Raw genomic sequence first — 24944 nt, forward strand, 5'->3', positions numbered from 1 at the left:
AAGAAGGCAGAAGATTCCTATTGCATTTCTAAAATTCTGGACTTTATCCCTAATTTCTTTATTGAAATCAGTGTGATTCTCACTTGCTTGTGCCCTGGGATATGAAGCTTGACAGACATCTGAGACTGAATAGTCATGTATCAGAAATAGTGCAATAGATCCAGCCCTGAGCAGAAAGTTGAACTAGAAATTATCTAAATTACCTTCTTATTCTACCTTCCCATGAACATATGAATACTTTCCCATATGAGCATTCAGTATTCACTTAATTTTAATCCGATCCAAACTGAGGTTTGCTCATAAATTGTCCTTTCTGTCTGTCCCATTTCCTACTCTGGTTCCAGCACCAAAGTTCTCTTCTCTTTTCCATCTGTGTCTGTTTGTTTACCCATATAGATCCGGATACAGCTTTCCTCACTGATGAAATAATTACAAGCCTCTCTAGCTAGTCCCATATGTGGAAACGTAATAATAAAGTGCAAGTTTGAAGTAATGTGTTTTGCACAGAAGATCTGGATACATAGAGACTTGAGCAATCTATATACACTGCTAAAAACTCTTGCTCTCAATCTGATCTTTAACTGGGTGAAATGGTCCAGCACAGAGCAACAGCTTTTGAACCATGTTACCACAGATTGGCAAATTTACAGAATGTGTCCAAAATCCAGGATCCTGAGGGAATGAAATATGGGGAAGTTGCAGCTCTTCAGTGTCACTGGCTGTTGTTGCGGACATGTGATCTCCGTATTCAACATTTTGTGACAGTTTCCAAGCCAGTCTCACAATCCCTCACTCTCTTCCTCACCAAGCAACAACAACTTACCTGCTTGCTGGAAAGGGAAGGAGGAAAGGAGAAGGGAGGAATAGGGAGGAAGGAACACTGTACAGCTTTCCCAGCCCCTTCTACCCCCTCATGTGCTTCCCCAACCTGTGCCATGTCCTGTGCACTTTCCCTGACCCACACCTCCTCATGCGCCTTCCCTGTCCCATACAGCACCTCTTGCATGTTCTCATGCACTTTTCCCAACCCACACCACTCCATGCATACCTTCCCTGACCCATCTGCATTTCTTGTTCAGTCCCATGCATTTTCCATGATCTATACCCTTCCTGCCCACCTGCCTCAACCCATGCAGCATTTCTTTGGTACCCTGACCCATGCTGACCTCCATGCACCATCCTGACTGGCTTAGCAACTCTTACACATTCTTGCAGCTCCCATGCATTCTTCTTGAACCACATCATCCTCCACACCCCACTTTATACATGTGGCAACTCTTATACAAGCCCATGACCCCAAGACAGGACTAGTACTGTCCTTAGCATTAAAATATAACATAACAAGTCTAGCTCCAAACTATTATTGTTTAAGCAGGATAGTTTCAACAATGGATCTCCCACAATTATCCTCACATTTTAAAAAAATCATAGCAATGATTAGAGAACAGAGTATTTCAGACCATTTCCAAATTCATTGTAAAATCCAAGCAGCAGACATTATTCAGTACCAATATTAATACTGTATTGGAGTATTATTAAATGGAGTATTTTTATAGACTTTTTATAGATTGTCACTTAAGAAAAAACTAATCTGAGTATGTTTAGAGTTTATGATTCTCTACATGCTTTCTGATATAGTAACCCCAAACCATATCGATATTTTCAGCACATGAGGATTAACAGATTGTAAATTGCCACTATGCCAAATTTTTGAATGCAGTTTTCATCTTATAAATAGAAATGGAGTAAAACAAACAGACAATGAAAGAGAACTGAAAAGTTCTGATAAACTGCATTTTAGCAGCTTTTTAAGTAATCTTAATAACCTTAATTCACACAAGGTTTAAGAGTTCATATTAAACTAGACATGCTGAAATTAAAGTTTCTTCATGTAACTAATATAAACAAATAAAGTCCAAACATAATTTTTTTTTTAAATTATGCACTTTATACTTAAATAAATTATACAGCTTTTAAAATCAACTGCAGTTTCAATGTCTATTGCTATGGACATTTAACAACAACAACAAATCCTTAAACCAGCCTTCCTCAAACGTCCTGGGGCTACAACCTTCTGAAATGCATAATCCAAAGTGTTTACAGTAGAATCCCACTGATCAAGTGCCAGATTGTGGAAAGCGATCCTAATTTACAGTATGGTGAAAATGTCCCAGGCGTCTCTGAATTTGAATTCCCCCTTCTCTTCTGCAAGGATTCTATACAATTCAACAATACAAATCCAACTACGCAACAAGCAAAAAGAAAACAGTGAAGTTGATACCTTTGGCAAACGTTCAGCAAAATAACATACTTTACTAAGTCATGAATGAAGCGTTATTTCCTTTCAATCTTTCCGTTGCCGGTCTTAAAACACTGGCCAAATTATCTGAAGAGCCTGAATATGTTCTTCAGTTCTGCAACGTTTGCTGCCATTGACTGACTTTTCTTTTAAAGACTCTTTTTTTGCCAAGAGGAGAAGGAGGAGGAGGGTGAGGAGGAAAAAGAAGAAGAAAGGAAGCTTCCTATCAGACAATTTAAATGTTGTAACTTCTATGCTGATGTTCTTGCAATAAATGGAAAAAATAGTGCTTTGTTCAGCACTGACCCCATTTCTGCCTTCTGAAAAAAAAATCACTGAATTACACTGTCAGCTATAATAGATAACCCCAAACTATAATGCCCCAAACAAGATGTAAACTTCAGAAGCAACAAGGAGGAAAAAAGAAAATGCAATGGATGTAAGTCAGCTCTGAAGACTCTCTACTGGTGTAAGAACAATAAACAATTGTCCCTCTGGAGTTTCACAAAGAGGTTGCTAAGCTAGTTAAAACTAGGGACAGGACTATTCTCAGTTCTGCTCTGCCCATGGGGACAAGACACAATACTTTCCCCTCAACCGCATAAACAAGGAGGTCAGTTCCAATGGCAGCGAGAGAAGCAAGTCTCCAATCTTTCATTTATTATAACGTTTGTTTGCAAGACGTTACAAACCCCAACCTTAAAATGGCAAAAGCAAATGCAAGCGTTAAGTAAGATACAAGGGCTTTTCAATGTGATTTTTTTTTAAAAAAAATAAGAAAATAAAATTTAAAAAGACAAGTGTGTGTGCGTGCATGTGTATTACTGTGTATACAGAGATGCATAGGCATTCCGTGAATAGATTTGCTACCATCACTATATTCAACAGAAGTCTACAGTGAATCCTTTTGTGGTAAACAACTTTTCAGTGCCTGCTTGTTATAGTCAGTTTTTCCTCTTGTAGAAGTTGATACAGAAATATAGGCCAAATAAATTTTATTTAGTTAGTTATTTATTTGATTTATATTGCTGCCTATTCGCACATGGCGACTCAAGGCGGTTTACAAGAATATAAAAACATCATGTTTTGTAAAAAAAACAATAAAACTAATAAAAGAGAGAATCATTTATAATATGGTAATAAAACTGAAGCAATACTTCAAAATACTTTTTGAAACTCCACAGATTTTAGGACAACTAATACTATACCTACAAATTTCGCTTGAGAGCTGTGAGTAGATTAGATAATTACAGAATTATTCCTGTAAGCTAGCATCCTCTAACATGATGCTAGGTTGTTTTGGACACCAACACCCATTGTTCCTACTATCAGAGAACTGGGTAGGGGAAAGGTAGGCAGCCATATTTAGCTGATTCAGGCCAGATGACAAAAATTCCGCTAAATGTGCAATGACCTACTGTCTTCCTTTGCTCATGTTCTCCAGGCTTTATAATTTCAGGCAAGATCAGTGGTAGTATTCAGCCAGTTCAGATCGGTTCGGACAAACTAGTAGCAGCGACCTGGAGGTGGCTGCCCACCTGCTATGCCATCCTAGTTAGCCACGTTTTCTAAGCCACATGCATGCGTGCAAGCCGCGTGCCCTCACATTTTCAGTGCATGACGAACCGGTGGTAAAATTATATGAAACCCACCTCTGAAGATGCAATGTTGTGCTAAAAGAACCCTGACACACAGCAGAGAGGTGGTGTTAGACATTCATATTTCCAATCAGGGAGTCCCAGAGCAGTCAAGTGGACGCAGGGAAAACAGGACCAGGTAAAAGGAGCATGAAGAAAGTACAGATGGATGAACAGATAGGAGGCAGCAATGACAATTTACAGAAGAGGGAACAATTTGTGGTACACGAGCATCTAGTGTTCGTCCTCCTTGGTGCAAAAGTAATGTATGTCATATGAGCTGAGTTTCAGGCAGTCACAAAAACAAAACAAAAAAACTTTGAGCCTTAAAGCTTCTCACAATAACAAAGTATGGGGCCTGGAGATTAGACTGATGAACAGTTCTTGCAGAAGCAAACCCCTGCATGTGTACACCAGACATACTCAGACTAGTACATCAGTGTGTACACAACAAAAGCTGTGTTCACAAATTAGAACTGGGTTGGCTAATTTAGATAATAACCCTTTATCTGTGACAGAATCTTCTGGCCAGTCAGTTTATACATTACATATATAAAAATCTGGGAATGAAAAGAAAAGACAAAAAAAAAAAACCTCCACTGAAGTGCATTTTTGTCCTGCTCTTACCAGTCTAATAGGCTGATTTTCTTCTGCTTTGTTCTGCACTGAAAATATGATACTAAATTGAAAATTAATGTTGAATAGTTGACACTGTGGTACAAACTTTAATATCATAAGACTGTGAAGTAGTCTTTAAAATGACTGTTGGAGGATTAAAGAAATACTGAATTTGGTGGGAATTAAATTACAGTGAACATAAAGACGGAATTCAACTCCCCCCCCCTTCATAAGCATTTCTGTTTTACCTAATATTTTTTCAAATATTACTAAACATCCTATATCAAATATCATTGGAGGCGGGACTGTAATGTAAACAGAATAATAATCTTTTAGCAAATGACAAAGTCATTATTTGATGTGGATTCTTGGTTCATCAGTTTGGAATGTTAGGACCAAATATGAAACTATCCAGTCTCCAAGGAGTCAAACAGCAGCCATCAGCCATAATCCCTCAGTCTCAAAACACCATTCATGTCCCAAATATTACTTTAACTTACCACTACGATTAATGTACTTTTTATTTCCCCCCCCCCAGAACAAAGCCTCTGTGTGTGTGTATATGAATGACAAATGTTTAAGGAAAATAACAGTTGCTGAAAATATTAATACAAAAGTCAAGGGACTTAACATTCTAGAACAGGTGACAGGATGACATTGGATCCTGTTTTATATTGTATACATTATTATGCTACCATTTGTTGAATATTGCCTGTTCTTCTCCCATTATTGAAAGTTACAACACAAAGATAAAGCCATTTGGCATGGCTTCTAACATGGTACTATGTTATAATATATGGTAAAAGTTTATAATATAGTAAAAATATACACGTTCATGCTATCAACAATCTAAGAAAAAATACATTTAATATATAAAGCAGCATACAAATTCACGCTGGCCTACAAAGAAAGAAAATTTCATCCTGTTTCCTTTCCTAAAGGGAAGAATATTCACTCCCTGGTAACTACTCATTTGTTTGCAAATTATATGAAACAATTCAAATGTGTGTTTTTCCAGGAAATACATATTTGAAATTATTCCTTCAAATGTCAGTTTCCACAACATCATGCTATCACCTACTTAAATATCCTATAGTAGAAGTTGCATAATTTGTGTACTACTATAGAAAAATCTTCTGCTTAAATTGACTACAGGTGGTCCTCCAATTACGCGCATTCATTCAGTTACCATTCAAAGTTATGACAGCACTGAAAAAATATACACACAACCTCAAAGTTCCAGCCATAGCAGTGTTCTCATGGGCATATACAGAGTTTGAAGGGATCTTGGAGGTCTTCTAGTCCAGGAGTCACCAACCTTTCGAACCTCAGGGACCACTAAATTCATAATTTTAAATCCCATGGACCACTAATATGATCGGCCTAATGAGCACCTGGGTGGGCATGGCTAGGTGGGCATGTGACTGGGTGGGCATGGCCAACTCCTCGCCTCCCCACCTGGGCTCCAACAGGAAGCAGTTGTTGGAGCTAAGCAGCCATCATGAGAAAGAGTTGGCAAAACAGCTCAGTTCAAATTGGGTCCGGCCTAGAAGGAGCTCAACAGAAGCACCTCACTGAGGACTACGAGCATAGACTTTCCAAGCAGAGGGAAGACCTCCGGGAGTGCAAGACTGAGCGGGCTGAGATGGTCAGCCAGTTCCAGGCCATGATGCGGTCCCACTGGAAGAAGACCCTCTGGCTCTCCAGCCTTCGTCCAAAGCCCCACACCAGGAGGCTGAAGCAGACTCCAAGTTGGAATTTCTGCCCCCCCTCCAACCCACGCAAAAAGACCCCGAAGGGGGAGACTGCAACAACACAACCGTTCATTGTATGTATCCAGCCGAGGGACCATAGTTTGAGGACCCCTAATTTAGTGCAATATAAAAAATGCAAATAATTTTTCTGCAGACCACCAAAATTTTTTCACAGACCACCAATGATGCATGGATCACCAGTTGGTGACCGCTATTCTAGTCTAATCCCCTGTTTAGGGAGGAAACCCTAACCATTTCAAACAAATGGTTATCCAATCTCTTCTTAAAAACTTCCAATGTTGGAGCATTCACAACTTCTGGAGGCAAGTTGTTCCACTGATTAATTGTTCTAACTGTCAGGAAATTTCTCCTTAGTTCTAGGTTGCTTCTCTCCTTTATTAGTTTCCATCTATTGCTTCTTGTCCTATCCCCAGACAAGGTTAGCAAAGGAGTGGGACTTAGAAAGGTTAGTGAAACTAACAGTAATAACTTCTGGTAACCTACTACTTTTGGACCAGCCAATATAATTATAAGTTGGACACTCAGATGCCTATCTGACAATTATGACATTGCAGTGATCTGCAGTCACACAACCCCCATTTGTGATCTCTGCCAGCTTGCCAGGTTGCAAGTTGTTTCGGTAAATCACTCTTACTCCCCCCCCCCGTCCATAGAAACCCTACTGCCTGTGCGTGGCCTGGAAACCACCATCTCCACATCTTCCCCATCTCTCATACAGCCTGCAACCAACCCTCCCAAAGTTTTCCCAAACCTGCCCACAGCACCCCCATGTTCCTTACCTGGAAGTCCTGCCTTTTCCTGCCTAACAATCTGCATGTCCTGCGATTAGGACAGCAACTAGGGCTGCCTGGGATTGTTATCATTTAAACAATGAGATCATTCGATGTAATACTTTACCACTTAGTGATGGCAAACCTGGGAAGCCCAAGTTGCTATCATAATCCAAAAATAGCTATACTTTAGATCAGAGGTCTTCAAACTTGGCAGCTTTAAGACTTGTGGACTTCAACTTCAATTCTGGGAGCTGAAGTCCACAAGTCTTAAAGCTGCCAAGTTTGGGGACCCCTGCTTTTGATGATGGGACATGGAACAAAATATTTTAAACTGTTATAACCATATGTTCCTTAAGAGGAAATAGTTATTCTATTTTAGCTTGCTTATTTCATCCTCTTTTCTTCATAGCATTTTTGAACCAATGTTCAAAATGTTTCCTCTCAAAAAATGTGACTATTTTTTTTCTGTTCATTCATTCATCTTCTCCTTTCTTCCTCTTTCTTCCTCCCATTCTTTTATTTTTTATCTCCTTCTATTCAGGAGGACTCTATAGCATTTTCTCCGACTAACAAATGTTACTAACAGGTGTACGTTTTTGTCAGCTGCAGCCACCACAGCCTAACATAGTTTTCTTCCTGCAATGTACCACCCTTTCTTCTTCTTCTTCTTCTTTCTCCCATCTCATGCCATTCCACTGTCTTCCTTCTTAGTGAATTCTGCACCAACAGAACATAAGCATTTTTGTCCTGACAGCTAATCACCCAGCGTAAGACAACTAGCAGCTGTATCTTGTGGTGTGGGTGAAATGCTCTGTAAAAAGATCCTCCTTGTTGGCATTATGTGGTCTTAACAATTCCTACGAAGGAGAAAATGCCACAGATAAAAAGCTTCAATTGCTTATTGAAACAATTGGGAAACCAAGAAGAAAGAATGTATATAAGAAAAATATTTTTTCCATATACAAAAACGAACATCTCATAGCATAGTTCTGAAACAGACTAATGCTACAGTGGTAGTAAGAAAGAGAACACCCTACTTTCATGGAGGGGGGGGGGAACTGTTTCACAAAAACACAAAAATTCTAATACCACTTCAAGTTGCAACAAGTACTGAAGGGCAGCAGTTGTACATTTAGTGATACAAGTTCCATAAAATCCTCAATCACTATCACACATCATTCACTAAACCAATATATTAATTGTCAGTACAGGTGGTTTTGTATTTCCTACATTCCAGCAAATATTTAGCCTGCTTTATTTCTTTTTTACTCTTCCAGGCATGTGGTTAGAATATGCCTATAACAAACATAAACCGTTCAAGGGTAAAACAGAATGCAAGGCTGTCAGTTTAGCTTTAGCAGTAAATCAGTGGGGAGCAATTAATGTGATACTGGTAGCACCTTATTTAATTTTTTGCTTACGTATTGACTTTGTTGTGCCCACCCAGAATCCGCCTGAATCGGAACAAGTTATAAATATTATAAGATAAATAAATAAAAATGTAATTGCAGCAGAAAAAGGATACTTTAATAGTCTATGTACTAACTCAAGAAACCGTCACATTAATAAAATAATGATTTATAGATAATCCCCAAAGGAATAGGAAATATAGCCTGACACACTGAGGAATTTTAATTAAAATCTGAGTAACTAAGCTGGTTAATACTTGTTGAATTCTAGGAAATGTATACATTCACAGCTATTCAAGATGATTAAAATTTGAAATAGCTGAAAGCAACAGATATAGCTATCATTTCTTAAATATTTTTTAAGAAGGAGAAACCCTCCCCCAAAGCCTCACTCCTAACTTCAATCCATTTTATTAGCGAAGGCCAACTACTGTTGAATTCTCTTGCTAACAAAACTTTGTCTCATTCTGCCAACTCCTAGTGCCTCAAACATTTTGTCCTTCCAAGCCTCCTTTGTGAGCAACTCTATTTCTCATTATCACTATTCAGTGAAAAAGAGAACTTGAACAGAGTTCTTTTGAAAAGGGATAAAAACAGAAATTAGACTGAATCAGGCCATGTCTTTAGAGATTAAATGCCTTGTATATGTGTGCAGGATCCTATAGTGGACTATTGGGTGAAAAATTACTTTCCCCTCAGTTTTTACAGCTTTGATTGCTCTTTGATTATCCTTACAGTTTTCCTGGCAAGAATTCAGAAGTGGTTTGCCATTTCCATCTTCCTAAGCTGAGTAAAAGTGCCTGGCCCAAAGTCACCCAGCTGGCTCAGTACGTAAGGCAGGACTAGAACTTATAGTTTCCCATTTCTAGCCTGATGCCTTAATGACTACAGAATTTTTCTAAGTTATTAGTCACCTTTTTAAAAAAAAAATATGTGTATTTGCTGTGAAAATATTTACAGACCCCCTCACATCCTGGACATAAACTGTTTCAACTCCTACCCTCAAAATGACGCTACAGAGCACAGCACACGAGAACAACTAGACACAAGAACAGTTTCTTCCTGAATGCCATCACTCTGCTAAACAAATAATTCCCTCAACACTGTCAAACTATTTACTAAAACTGCACTACTATTAATCTTCTCATCGTTCCCATCACCCATCTCCTTCCACTTATGACTGTATGACTGTAACCTTGTTGCTGGTATTTTTAAGATTTATATTGACTGTTTCCCTATGACTATCATTAAGTGTTGTACCTTATGACTCTTGATGAATGTATCTTTTCTTTTATGTACACTGACACCAACACAAATTCCTTGTGTGTCCAATCACACTTGGCCAATAAAAAATTCTATTCTATTCTATTCTATTCTATTCTATTCTATTCTATTCTATTCTATTCTATTCTATAGATGTATTTATGACATAAAGATACATTCCCAGAAGATGGAATGTCTAGTAATTGTTAACATTGCTTTGCATTATTCTCTAAGTTGTTTTTAATAACACTTGATACCAAAACCTTTGAACATCTCTGATACATCCATGGCTGGCATGCTTCTCTTGAAAAAGATGATATGTAGTTTAAGTCAGTGTAACTAAATTTCTTATAATAGAAATTCAAAGACAGAATAGTTGAAATTTGAATTAAGCAAATTAACTCCACTACCCAATTTCTGTTTACGTCTTGAAACTTCTAGCCTAAGGACAATGTAGCAATCCAATGCTTAACTATTAGCTTGAATTTTATTTTCTGTTTATAAAACATATTCAAGCAAAAGCTATTGTAAAATCAGGTACCTAGCAAGGAGGAGAAAATATGAAAATACTTGCCATGATGGCTAAATATTACCTCCAGTATTAGAAGCAATAGTCCTCTGAAATTATACATTGGGGGCTGCAGTGCCTCACAAACATCATGTTTATGAGCTAATTATTAAGGAAACAAAATGCAGTACATGGTCTCATCTAGTACAATTCTGACGTTCTTAATGCGGGATTTAGCACTGTGGGATAGCACTATCTATGCACTTCTTCAAAGAGATAGTAATTGCTGTGTCCACCTTAACTGTCTAACTGCAGACTATTCAAACTTATGTCAGAATAGTATTATATTGTTTTGGGTTTGACTCCAAGTGACTGTATGTACAAATGTTTGCCATCCAGTTCTGTTTTTTAATACTGTCTTTTAACAGCTGGTTGGCACTTTGAGCATATCTCTGGCACTGTTGCCATGCTTGGAGTTGAACAGCACTCAACATGGAAGTATCATCTATATCACGGGTCCCCAATCCCTGGTCCATGGACTGGCACTGGTCCGTGGCACGCCAGCAACCTGGCCGCACAAATACGTGAAGCCCATCCACGGGACACAGGTAATTTGTGAAACTACGGTCCCTCCGGTCTGTGGAAAAACCTCTCTCCATGGAACTTGTCCCTGGTGCCCAAAAGTTTGGGGAAGGGGCCACTGATCTATGTGAAGCAGCACTATAGGCAAGGACATGGCCGGTCTGATTTGATAATCATGGTAGCTTGTAATGCACTTACTCTGATGGCACAAGTCATAGTGGCCATCACCAAATGGTGAGAAAACAGTAGTTTAAATAGACCATGATCTAATATATAGGTTTAATAGGATTAAAAAAAGTCTTTGATGATCTCTTTTAGGTCATAGCTTTTCGTTACTGATGTGTAAAACCTGTTGGTTTCACAACTGGAATGAAAACTACTGAATTTTAATTTGGAAAACATGTGGAAACTTTATCTCAAAATGTATATACTGGCTCTTAAAACATGAGTGTTTAAGAATTACCATATTAAAATACAGTTTAAGAAATAAGAACAAAGGTCTTTAATTTTTCTAGTGAAACATTCGTTTACTGCAGATTTGCATTTTTCTGATTTTTTCTCTCTCCTAGATTAATTAAATCAAATAAATAAATAAATAAATAAATAAAATAAATGTTAGTGCCAAACCATGCTTTTTATTCCCCTATTTTGTCCACTCATCAAAATTAACTGACCACCATCTCTTGTCAACTTGATCTTTCTGGTCAAAGACTGGAATGCAAAATCTGCCCACAAGCCCTGCCTTTCAAGAGAAAACAAAGAAATGAATAACCAGTTAGCTAGGGTCAATTCAAGTTTCAGTCTGCACAAACTTGAACAGATGAGTGAAATCAAGTCAGGGTGTAGCTCAGTCATAAGTTCTTACGTTGTACTTTGTTGTCATGTAGCCAAAAAACTCAATTAACCCAAGTGACTTTTTAAAAAAGATATGCACAAACTCAAAATATCCTGAACATCAACTTCCCATCTAATTACAGGGTTCAGTACAACCAAACCGTGAAAAAGCCAATGCCGTTATATTAAATATGTTTAATGTGCCACATATTTTTTCGCATGTACATTTTCAAAAGCAGACTCTGTTTTGGAGTGGGAAAATCCTGTGACGAAAGGAATAAGCAAAAATGGGCCACTAAACATAAAGAGAACATAAAAAAGTTCTAAAAGTGTCTTATATTTTTGTGCAGCAGTTCCATTTAAAACCAGCTCTTGGAAAACATTCCAGAGGTGTGCCACACGTCTACTTCACAAGCATCCTAAGTGACATAGGATTACTTTTCTTCTATGAATCAAGACAAAGAGAGAGCAAGGATGAATATTAAGCACAGAGCTTAGCAGCAATTTGGATTTGAGAGGGGAAAAGTGATTTGAAGGTCACACACCCTACCTTTCAGCAACAACTTAAAGAAGCCACCATTTTTCCTAGAAAAGACGCATTTGATTTAAGGAGTCATCAACAAATATGACGGCATGCCCACATTCACCCTGAATCCCCTAAGACACGTAGCCTCTCAAAATGAGGAAATGACTCCAATACTGCTGTGTGTGTAGGATATCTCAGGGTTAATTAGTGATCAAGGTTATCTTGGTGATCAGGAACAGTACTGGGAAATCAAGATGATAGGGATGTAATTATGCTTCTACAATTCATTTATCACAAGAATTCTCTATATGAATCTAAGATGATCTTATTTTGGTATGCAGCCTAACAATGTTTCTAATATAAGCTGACTGTTGAAAACCATATCATTTTTGAATTAGCTTAAAAGTAAAACTGTTCAGAGATGCAATTAAGAAATGCAGGCTGGATTTATAAAATGCAAATTAAAAATGTGGTTTGCTTTATATAGTTTGACATACAACACATAATCATTATCAACCATAGAACTAAAGGTTATGATTTACAATATGTTGTGTGAACTCATACATTATAGTTTGTTTAACAAACCAAAATGCAGTATGGGACTCTGCATAATGTATGAACACAACCTAAATATTTAAGTGAGACTTCTTCTTTCACTGACTGCTATCAAATGATAGAAGCTAATACAATAACTTTGTCTAAATCAAGGACAATTTCTACATTTAATCAGTAATTTAAGCTAGCAGCTTGCAAGGATATATAGCTTGGATGCAAATTCAAGCTTCAATCAAACTTGCAAGTAGCTAAGATGAGCTACAAAACCATATATCAAAAATCCATGTGGTACTTATTATTGCACATTATCCATAAGTGTGGTATGTCAGCTTGTGGTTTCTACTTAACATCTAAGTATAAAGTAAATAAAAATATAGCAACCTGACAAATGTAGAATTTATGGCAGAAATAAAATGTTCATTAAATTTCAGAACAACCAGTGCAGTTAATGCTGACTACGGGATAGTTAGGGAAGAAAAGAATGCTAACATTTATAATGTTAAAGATCTTTTTAAAAATGTGTTCCTCTCCTCTTTTAAAAGATGCCCATGGGAAGATTACAGGAGGGGGGGAAAACCCTGAAATTTGTCCAGAGTCAGTGTTCTACTTTCACACCCACTATCTTGCAGATTGTTTGAAATGTAAAATGAACAGAACTAAAACTATTTCCACCCATCCATCTTTTGAATGGCTGGGGGCAAATAAACTTGCAGTGACCTTGGGTAGATCTAGAGAGAAAGGTATTGTCACATATTCATGGCTAAAGTACAGCTGAAATCTTAGGTATGCTAAAAAGGAAATAAGCAGCCTGCCTTTATTTCCTCAAGAAGGAAATAGATTGAAGAAACAGTGTTATTGCACTGAAAAATCAAAATGGAAATGCTGAATCTTATAAGACATGCATTCTGCCAAATTTTATTGACTTAGGAGCTCTTGATCACATTTCCCTCTAGTGGACAAATCTAATATGCGATGGATAGAATGTACAGACAGCCGTGAGATGATCCAAAATATTTAGGAATGCACAAGATTATTTTTATATACTACTAATAATAACAATAAGACAGTATTACGCCACAATTAAATACCAGGAGATTATGATATGTACCTGAATTACTGTTAATATTTTTATTCATTTATTTATTTGTGTCCTGCCTTTATTATTTTTACAGGCAACTCACGGAGCGAACATATCCATCATACCTTCTTCTTCCTATTTTTCCCACAACAACAACCCTATTAGGTAGGTTGGGATGATAGAAAGTTATTGATCCAGAGTCACCCAATTGGCTTTTATGGCTAAGGTAGTGCTTGAACTCATGGTCTCCTGCTTCCTAGCCTGATGCCTTAACCATGAGACCAAACTTGGTCTTTTAACCACTTTTTTTTTTTTAAAATCACTCTTTTAAAATCCCAAGTAACAGTTTTATAGTATAATGACCAAATGTATAGAGATTGATGCACAAATTTTCACCCCAAGAGAGAGAAGATTATAGGAACTCTCAGTCATAAAAAATGTACAACTGATGGTTTCCAGACAAAATTTACACACAGCACTCATTAATATAGGCACTAAATATGCATCAGTATCTTGTCATGTTACACAACACTCAAAGAAATTCATGCTTTATCTTGTTCCACTAGCTTTGCTGATGTCTTATCTTCTAATTTCTAATCAGCTTTTAACTGATGACTAAGTTCAGTGAAGTTTGTCCATTGACAGGATTCATCCTCTTTCTGACTGAAAAGAGAATAACGCATCACAAAATGAATGAGAAAATATAAGTCCTAGGCTGTCTAGAAGTTTGCACTTGCAACTCCTTAAACCAAAATTCCGAGGTTCTTCATAAAACAAAACAAACCTATCTTGAACAGTCATACAAAAGTCTGTAGCATTTTTCTGAAAATCTAAACTGACAGAAAACAATAGGAAGCAGACTACTAAATGACATCATATGTTGAAACTGAATTAAGAAAGTGAGCATTTAAATATTTCGTATTTTTTATTTCTTCCCACCCAAGAAATAGTATGGAGCAATATACCATCTGAGACCAGTCAATGATAAAGTTGGGGGGCAGAATTGAACCCATTTATCAGTTGAGCAGAGAAATAAGAAAACAGGTTTCTTCTTCTCCCCAGATAGACAAAAACTCTGATAATCTTAACAAAAATATTATCCATATTAAAAAAATCAAAAGTCATTTGAATGGTGCTTGAATTTTCTCTTTATCCTTCAGTTTTTCAGGATAATAGCAATAGCACTTAGACTAATATCCTTTACAGTGTTTTACAGACCTCTCTAAGCAGTTTACAGAGTCAGCCTATTGCCCCCAACAATTTGGGTCCTCATTTTAGCGACCTCGGAAGGATGGAAGGCTGAGTCAACCTTGAGCCTGATAAGATTTGAATTGCCAAATTGCAGGCAGCCGGCAGGCAGAAGAAGTAGCCTGCAGTACTGCACTCTAACCACTGAGCCACCAGAGCTCATAATGCTTCAAAATATATCTTCATACAAGAAAACTGCTTAGAAAATACAGTCCAAATGAGCATTCTTGATCTTCACAGTCCAAACGAGCATTCTTGACCTTGAGCATTCTTCAAGAGAAACTACTAGCCTTCACAAAGCTTTTTCTTTTTTTTTGCAAATATTAGAAACATTTAGTGTAAGAAATAGTCAACGGATTCTTAGAGTTTATGGAGCAGAGGGACTTACAACTGGTTCATGAAGTTGCACCAGCTGCAGTGTCTCCACAATCACCTGATTGTGAGCCAGGTGATTGTGGCCAGTAAACCACAATCATGGGATTGCCATTTGCAATTTTCCCTGAGAATTTCCCATGAGCAAAATCAATGGCGAAGTCAGCAGGAAAGGTTGCAAGTCACTCCTGCTTTTAATCCTTAGGAGCCTCACTACAGACTATGAGTTTCTAGTGACATCACACTCTGTAGCATTCCCCACCCACCTGTACACTCAAGCATGCGCCCACCTCAGCAAATCCCCTGCCAGTGACTTGCCACTTACCCTCATTCCTTAGCACCTGCCCATGTATCTTACTGGCTTGCCTATGCTTTCTAACAACCACTTGTGGCCCCCACTGGCCTGCACATATCTGCTAATGCACACCTGCAGAATTTCCACCTCTCCCCATAATGCTTGCACACCCCAGCAAGTATTATCTGAGACTCCAACCTCTTCCCACTTAATGACCGGCACAATACTTAGGTACAATGGCTTAGGACCGGGGTATCTATGAGACCGCCTTCTGCCACCGATAGCTTCCCAACGACCTATGCGCTCCCACAGAGTGGGCCTGCTCAGGGTGCCGTCGACCAAACAATGTCGGTTGGCGGCCCCCAGAGGGAGAGCCTTCTCCGTGGCAGCACCGGCTCTTTGGAACGAGTTACCTCTGGGGTTACGCCAACTCCCCGACCTCTGAACCTTCAAGCGGGAATTAAAAACTTTATTATTTAATCGTGTTGGACTAGCCTAAATGTATTTTAAACGTATTTTAATTATAGTTTTTAAATTTTAAAGGGTTTTATGTCGGTTTTGACTGTTTTAGTAATTTTGGCCAGTTAATATATTCGTTTTAAATGTTTTTAAATTTGTTATTTATATTATGTGTATTTTTGTGTTTTAATATGGCTGTAAACCGCCCTGAGTCCCGCGGGAGAAGGGCGGTATAGAAATTGGATTAATAAATAAATAAATAAATAAATAAATAAATAAATAAATAAATAAATAAATAAATAAATACTGAGAGGATGGAAGCAGGGACTGTAATAGCTAAATAATGTGGTCAAGTGACATCCCACGTTACAAGTGCATTGCTTAACGATGGCAATCCCAGTCCCAACTGCAGTCATAACACAAGGACTATCACTATTTATATAAATCCGTCCTTTATAATCTAAGAGGAATTGTGATGACCTGGGACATAGCATGAAAGCAACACAGCCAGAGAAAAGGTCAAATTCCCCTTTATTGCTCCTACTTTGCCCTCAAACGTCCCCACATTTACTACAAGTCCTGGAGCAACCTCTGCAGCCTCTGGCTGTGAGTAGTCCAGGAAGCAAAGTTAACCAAACAGTAACTAGCCCAGCAGTCCATTAAGCCAGGTTAGCCAAGCTGTAACGAGGGCCAGCAGTCCAGTAAGCCAGTTTAGCCAAACAGTAACCAGGGCCATAGTCCAGTAAGCCAGGTTAGCCAAACAGTAACCAGAGCAAGAAGTTCAGCGAACAGGCAAAGTTCAGCGAAGCAGAGGCAGGAAAGGGCCTCTGGTGGCTCAGCAGACTAAGTCTGTCTGTTATTAACACAGCTGCTTGCAATTACTGCAAGTTCAAGTCCCACCAGGCCCAAGGTTGACTCAGCCTTCCATCCTTTATAAGGTAGGTAAAATGAGGACCCAGATTGTTGGGGGCAATAAAAGTTGACTTTGTATATAATATACAATTGGATGAAGACTATTGCTTAACACAGTGTAAGCCGCCCTGAGTCTTCGGAGAAGGGCGGGATATAAATTCAAATTAAAAAAAAAAAAACTGGGCAAGCTCCACAAGATAGAGTAATCTCCAGGCGTCAGCAAGTGCACACAAGGCTCCACAGATTCAATGCTTTTTTCCCAACAAATGCCCCTCCCACCGGCATCTCCTTACATCTCAGTCCCCAGGTGTGCCTTGTGAAGGGGGGGGGCGAGGCACTCTCCTCCCTCAAAGCCGGCTCAGTTTGCGTTGGTCTCTTCTCTCCGTGCTCTAGGACAGGGATCTCCAACCTTGGCAATTTTAAGACCTGTGGACTTTAACTCCCAGAGTTTCTCAGCCAGCTTTGCTGAGTTGAAGAGTTTGGGAGTTGAAGTCCACAAGTCTTAAAACTGCCAAGGTTGGAGACCCCTGCTCTAGGATCAGGAGGGGGTGGTCCTGAGCTCTCTCTCTCTTGCTCCACCCTTTCTACAAGCCTTTCTAATCCTGAAAAGCCTTGCCGGGACTGTCTCGGCCCTTCCCCAGTTTCCTCCAAGGCCAACAGAGCTCTTGTTCCAGCTAATCTTCCCCCACAGATTCGGACTCCAAGGGGGGGGGCTTGACAGGAATGGATACAGTTGTCTTATCCTGAGATTGGTGAATCAAAAGACTATGATTTTAATTTGTTCCATGAAGAAATGATTCCCCATTGAAGACAAGCCTTTGCGGTGGGGAAAAAAAACCCTCATTGCGTATATATATATATAAAAAGAATTAAATATTGAAAAGAACACATTTACTTCCTGGTACTGTCTTTATTTTTCTTTTTTCTTTTTTCTTGTATCTCCCAGCGACCTGTGTGTTCTCACGGAGAGGAACTCCTTAGGGTGCCGTCAGCCAAGCAATGTCGACTGGCGGCTCCCAGGGGAAGGGCCTTCTCTGTGGGGGCTCCTACCCTGTGGAATGAACTTCCCCCTGGACTTCGACAACTACCTGACCTTCGGACCTTTCGCCGCGAACTTAAGACTTATCTATTCCGTCTTGCAGGACTGGCTTGAATTTTTAAATCTTTTAGCTGATTTTATGGGTTTTAAATTTTTGATTAATTTTATAGGGTTTGAATAAGTTTTTTAATGTCTGTTTTTAGTATTGTATGCGTTGTTGCTGTATTTTATCTTGGCTGTAAACCGCCCTGAGTCCTTCGTGAGAAGGGCGGTATACAAATTAAAATATTATTATTATTATTATTATTATTATTATTATTATTATTATTATTATTATTATTATTATTATTATTATTATTATTATTATTATTATTATTTCCTCAAAATTTGCCAGCTTTTCCTCATGATGCATAACATAATTGATCAACCATCTTCTTATTGTTTTCCTTTTGGTTGAGCTATGACTGCGCATTTATGTTAACGGGTTTTTTTTAAATGCATGATTTTGCTTTCATTAAAGAACCCGATTTCATATTTCTAAAACATCAGACAAGGACCTCAGATCTATAAGGCAATATAAGGACTACAACAGAGAAGGCGCACAAGCTGTTGCTAGAGAGTTTGTATATTCACCCTTAACTTTTTCATGTTGTAAGATTGGATTGGTGCTGATCGACTAAGGTAACCAAAATGCGCTTGAACTTTTCAGAACAGTCTTTGTTCTGAAGCTTTAAGAAGAGATGAGAAGAGCATCAGAATGATAATGGGGGCATAAAGCCTTGGTGATCTTTTACCAAAAACTCTCTACTATTGACCTCACCCCATTCCTAAGAGGCTTATAAGGGGCGTGCATAAGAGCACAAAAGTGCCTACCGTTCCTGTCCTATTGTTCTCTTTATTATATCTAATTAATATAGCTATGCATATCCTTTACATACATATATATATATATATATTTCATGATATGTTTTTTTTTTTACTATGACAATGTTTATGTATACTGTTGTGACAAAATTAAATAAAAAAAATGTTCTTCGTTATGAAAAAAAACCCAAAATAATATCTTGTCAAATTGCGATCAGCACTAGATGATTACATGGACAAACTGCAATTTTCTTGGCCATAGTATACTGTTGTCTTCCTAGTCAAGTCTATAGACTTGATATTCCCTGATAGCCTCCCATTAAACTTCTAACTAGGCCTGATCCTCTTAGGTTTTAAGCTGGAGAACATTAGTGAGATGCTGCCACCTACTGAGACATAAAAAGCAGATTCAAAGATTTACAAATTAATTAACACCCCTCCTTTGATCATTATATTTAAAAAAAATTCAAAAGGAGAACAGCAATATCCAAAAGTGGCATTTTCATTATTGAAATCTGGGGGTAATTTTTGTCACTATGAATTGGATTCTAGGGATCTAGGTGGAGTTTAAAATCATAAGTAATCTGTCCATAGATTCTAGGAATTTGATATTATTTGGATAGGGCAACCACCCTGATATTTTACAAGCAGTTCAACCCATGATTATACTTAGCATTTCATTAAAAGGCTTGCCTCAGTGTGAGGATGAATAGCCTGGCAATTAACTGTTCAGTGGAAAGGAATTATAAAATGAAGAATGGGCCATCTCACATTCCATATTGTTCTGCAACTATTGTGTGAACTTATCAAGAAAGGTGAACCTTCCTTGTACTGTACTGACAAAAGAACCAGAAGGGAAACACCCTTCTCTGCCAACACCTTGTACTTCTAGGTAAGGAGATCACGTTTGTTTGTATTCATGTAGCCCAATCTACATCCACATCCAATTAATCGAGATAGTTGAATTTGTCTCAGTCCTAAAGAGAAGACTGAGCTATAGAAACATTTTTATAATATCTGTGTAGGCTTATTGATTATTTCTGATCTTCAGTATTCACGCTAAGACAACTTTCTATGCTGAGTTAATTGATTTCAGGACAAGCACCTAAGCCTCTTACATTTTTCAGAGAGACAAGCAAGGTCATAGATACTTTCAGATAGTGACAAGCCAGGAAAAATATATATTTGTAACCTCAAGATACCCTACAAGGCTGCCTGCCAGAATTTGGCTTGGATAGACCTGGAAGTGAAGTCTCTACAACATTTCCCATGACCCAATACAGATGGGGGAGGTGTAACAATTTTTTCTTGGCCACTGGATTTGTTGTGGCTGTAACAAATATTTTGGCACTCTCTCCTATTTAATTGCCAGTAAAAATATAAGAGATTTACCATTAGAAAATGACAGCGGAACACAAATCAGTTAAACAAAGGGCATTCATGCTGTAAATATATTCTGAAAACTAAGATGAAGCAAAGGGTTATCCTGAGCAGTTTCTATAACAGGATCTCACTTTTTTAATTGCTCATGTCAAAGTGGTAAATACCACATTCAAAAATCAATGTTAATTAGCCTGAAAACAACTTGAGTAATTTTTGTTCTTCTCTTTAAAGAAACAAAAAATGCTTCTGCAAATTCTCCTAGGCTAGGGTGTAGTTTCTTCTGTGCTTTTGATTTATTGTGGTTCTTGCTTCATCCACTTTTCTCACGAGATTTCTAACAAATGATAACCACACATTTTCCCAGCTTAGAAAATGAGATGGAGGTCAGACAAGAAATATTAGTTCCCTTAATAAATGAGATTGTTGCCGCTTTTCTTTCTTTCAAATAATGTAATAGTTGTCACATCAATGCTATTTTTTCAACAAACAGATCTTCACATTGTGGTACAGATGTTCTTTAATCATGTATGGTACATCAGGTACAGAAGGAATACCATAAATTTGGAACCAAATGGAGACAAAATGTTGGTGTGTGTTTGGAGGAGATGTGTTTTTCTACTGGATAGATAAAACTTGTTCTATAACAAGGTCCACCTAATTCTGTATCATGTTACCAATTATGTCCCGACTTTCTAACTCCTGATTTCTTCACTACTTTTAAAAAGATGAGGGTCAGGTGGTTTGCTTTTCATTATTTTGGAAAAGTGTAATAATTAAAAGTGTAAACTTTTAATTATTTCATTTTGGTGTTTTGCTTTTTATTATTTTGAAAAGTGTAAACTGCTGAATGTTGATTGTGTAAAGCTGGGAACTATAGTCCTTTGTTCCACGGGTGAAATCCAGCAGGTTCTGACAGGTTCTGGAGAACCGGTAGCCGTAAATTTTAAGTAGTTCGGAGAACCTCTGGCTGGCCCGGGAATGGAGATTTTGCAATATCCTTCCCCCAGGAATGGGGAGGGAATGCAGTATCTTTCTCCTGCCATGCCCACCAAGCCACACCACACCATGCCCACCAAACCATGCCCATAGAACAGGTAGTAAAAAAAATTAGATTTCACCACTGCTTTGTTCCCCAAATGCTGTAGGGCTCCTCACTACTAAATCATTTTGGCAGTCATACTTCAAAATAGAAGAACACTATGCATCTTTCCAGGAAGGATAATTTCTTTTACTATTCTCTACTACTGTCTTCTAAGAAAGGCTGAGCACCAAAGAATTGAGGCCTTTGAACTATGGTGCTGGAGAAGACTCCTGCGAGTCCCTTGAACTGCAAGGCGGTCAGTCCTAGAGGTGATCATCCCTGACTGCTCTTTAGAAGGCCAGGTCCTGAAGATGAAACTCAAATACTTTGGCCATCTAATGAGAAGGAAGGACTCACTGGAGAGGAGCCTAATGCTGGGAAAGATTGAAGGCCAAAGAAAATGGGACGACAGAGAACGAGGTTGCTGGATGGAGTCACTGAAGCAGTAGGTGTGAGCTTGAATGTACTCCAGAGGATGGTAGAGGACAGGAAGGCCTGAAGGAACATTGTCCATAGGGTCACAATGGGTCGGACACGACTTTGCAACTAACAACAACAACATTACTGTCTTCAAGAACGACGTGCTAGATATTTTGAAAAAGGCATTTACTGCAAAAAAAATAAATCCCACACATCTACATACACCTAGATGTTTCCCTAAATACATTTAATTGAAAAGACAAGTGCTACCCAAATTAATTCTACCACAGTGAGAAATACGTCTTCCTCATTTTCTCTACATTATGGAAATCTGGAAGGCATGCATCATAAAAATGATGTTACAAAAACATCTGTTTGTAACTGTATAGACACTAGTCCAGTATGATTAGGTGATTGCATTGTTTAGTATGTTAACTCCCTTTCCCTGGAGGCAAAACAGTTTATGTCCCACATTACATTTTGAAAGCTCAGCCAAAGCTGTGTTTTTAACACAGCTTTGGTGGTAGTGGAATGCTGACTTCCTTTAGGCAAGCATTAATATTAGCCCATATGCTCTGCAATCCAAAAGAAACTTTGCAGAATTTAGTTTCCCTGTTCCACTACTAAACTTCTATCCCAATGTTTCTAAACAGACTATGACATTTGCTTATTCCCAGACTCCAACCCCCTCCCATCTGGGAATTCATCTGATAGTCAGAAAAGACTTGCCAGTAATAAAGAACCTGCGTCTTTCTAAGGTAAATTATCAACCCAGCCAGAGAAACAGAATGAATGGCAATGAGTGTTCTATTTCCTAGACCTGCTTTCCCAGCCAGCAAGATGGGTGAACTTCAACTCCCAGAAAGCTCCAAAACTCAGATAAATCCTTTAGTTTGATTCCTGGGAAATTTCTCAGAAATTTATAAGCTAATACTTAACATCTCAATCACTTTTATATATGGATAATCCTTAACTTACGACTAGTTGATGAGTGGCTGTTTGAAGTTACAGTGAACTTCCAACAAGGGTACTTATAACCTGATTCTGAAATCCTGATGCCTCCTTCACCACTGTGCTGAGACTGCATGTCGGGCACTCAGCAACAGATCCACATTTCTGGCTGTTTAATCATCTAATGGTCATGTGATTTCATTTTATGTTGGGTTTGCCATTTATTTCTGCTTTTTGGTAAAACTGGCCGGTAACAAACAATGGGTTCACTTTATGACCATAGCATTTACTTTACAACCATTTTATGACCACAGCATTTGCTTAACAACAAAATAGGTTATAAAATTCGTGACTTCCTTTATGATTGATACAACTTATGGCCATAATGCACAGATTCCATTATGCTTGTAAGTCAGGGACTACTTGTATACATGGGATAACTGATGAAAGCTATATATTCTATTGTATCCAGAATAGCATTTCCATCTATCCTGTGGTTGGCCACAGTGATAAGCAAAATGCTGGACCAAGCCTCATCTAATAGGCCTATTCTAATGTTCAAATACATCAGGCATTGGATGTTACTTCTATTTAGCACTATGCTTATAGTTCCTACTAAATAAATATGGGGTACTAGCTGGAATTCAGTTATTAAAGAACAGATTTAGTTATAAATACTATTTATCAGTATGCCTTAAGCATAATTCAACCATTGTAAATGTCAGAAGCAACCTTCTCTTCCTGATTATTTTATCGTAATTTTTACCTGTAACTCGAAGATAGAATTCCCCTTCTGCCCTTCAATAACAGTTAAATGGAAGGAAACTTAGGGTTCAACTTAAGATGCAGATTTACTAAGGAAATTGCTCACCGCTAGATGGAGCTATAAACATACATTTTCTTTCATTAAACCCCATTCAGAGGCTCACAACTAAACAAAATTTTCAATGAATTAGGTAACAATTTCATAGAAATGGAAAAGGCAATTTAAACTAACATATCTACCTTCTGAAGTACCCACAACAAATGGCTGTCTAGAAAAGGTGTATAGAAAGGGAGCCCATTACTTCAAGTGGTTTCACAATCATATTGCTCAATCATATCAGTATACCTTACTACCAAACAGAAGTCTATGTGAAAAATTACTTTTATTTTGTTATCATCACCAGCTCTTTTTTCTGATCCTTACTTCTAAATCTGGACTATCTCATCAATAACCATAATGAGCTACCAAATATTTAACCAATATATTCTTAATATATTGCACCGTTAATAAACTAAATTCATAACTAAATTCAATTGTTGTAACTAATTTTATCTCAAAACTAAATGTTTTTTTTTAACGTAACGAACAGGTTTAATTGTACTCACCCACTTGTAATATCATCAGTCCTTATGTTTTTCCCAAGGACATCTCCATCACTCATATAACCTGTAGCATCCATGTTGATTCCTTCAAGATCTACTTCATCACCTACTTTGTCTGAGATATCCACATGGCAAACATTATTGTCCCGAGATGTTGGTTGTCTTCTTAATGGTGCTGAATACATGTAACGTCCTGGTTCTGCATTGATGAATCGGCTAGCATTGGCTCTTGGAGGATACCCATTACCCACTGATGGAGCATCACCTGCCTGGAGGCGGGGACTGGACTGCCCAAGTCTCCAAGATAAGGGTGTTGGCCTACCAGTCAAACTGAGGATGCTGCGTCCACTTATTTCAGTGGTGACATTGGTATCAAAGGTGGTCTCCAAGGTGCTTAAAATAGGAAAAGAGTCAAATGTTAGAAATATTTTATTTAATTATTTTAAATACTAGATATCTGAGATGAAAGAAAAGCAAGAAAAGTTTTTAAAAATCTTACTAATGAGCTATGGGGCAGACGAACATTACATTTTGGCTATAGAAGGCAACACATTTGGTCAAGGCAACCTACACAAATCACTTAATACACTTTACATCTTAGATGCAATTATGTTATGGCGCTTCCTTGATGAGACCTTTGGTTGAAGATGTCAACCATAACTATTTATTGTGAATAGTTGCATTATTTATCAATG

The 24944-nt window shown here is 38.0% G+C and overlaps 1 protein-coding gene across 2 annotated transcripts in view; it reads right to left on the reverse strand.

Annotated features, from left to right (window-relative positions):
- Window positions 1-24944, reverse strand: part of NAV2 (neuron navigator 2) — a 321401-nt gene that overhangs the window by 133070 nt on the left and 163387 nt on the right. For both annotated transcript variants that reach the window (XM_058161305.1, XM_058161296.1), the window contains one exon: window positions 24253-24642. In XM_058161305.1, the coding sequence (XP_058017288.1) occupies window positions 24253-24642 (390 nt within the window). The remainder of the gene's footprint in view (window positions 1-24252; window positions 24643-24944) is intronic.

The sequence above is a fragment of the Ahaetulla prasina genome, chromosome 1 (genome assembly GCF_028640845.1).
Source record: "Ahaetulla prasina isolate Xishuangbanna chromosome 1, ASM2864084v1, whole genome shotgun sequence".
In the NCBI taxonomy this organism is placed as follows: domain Eukaryota; kingdom Metazoa; phylum Chordata; class Lepidosauria; order Squamata; family Colubridae; genus Ahaetulla; species Ahaetulla prasina.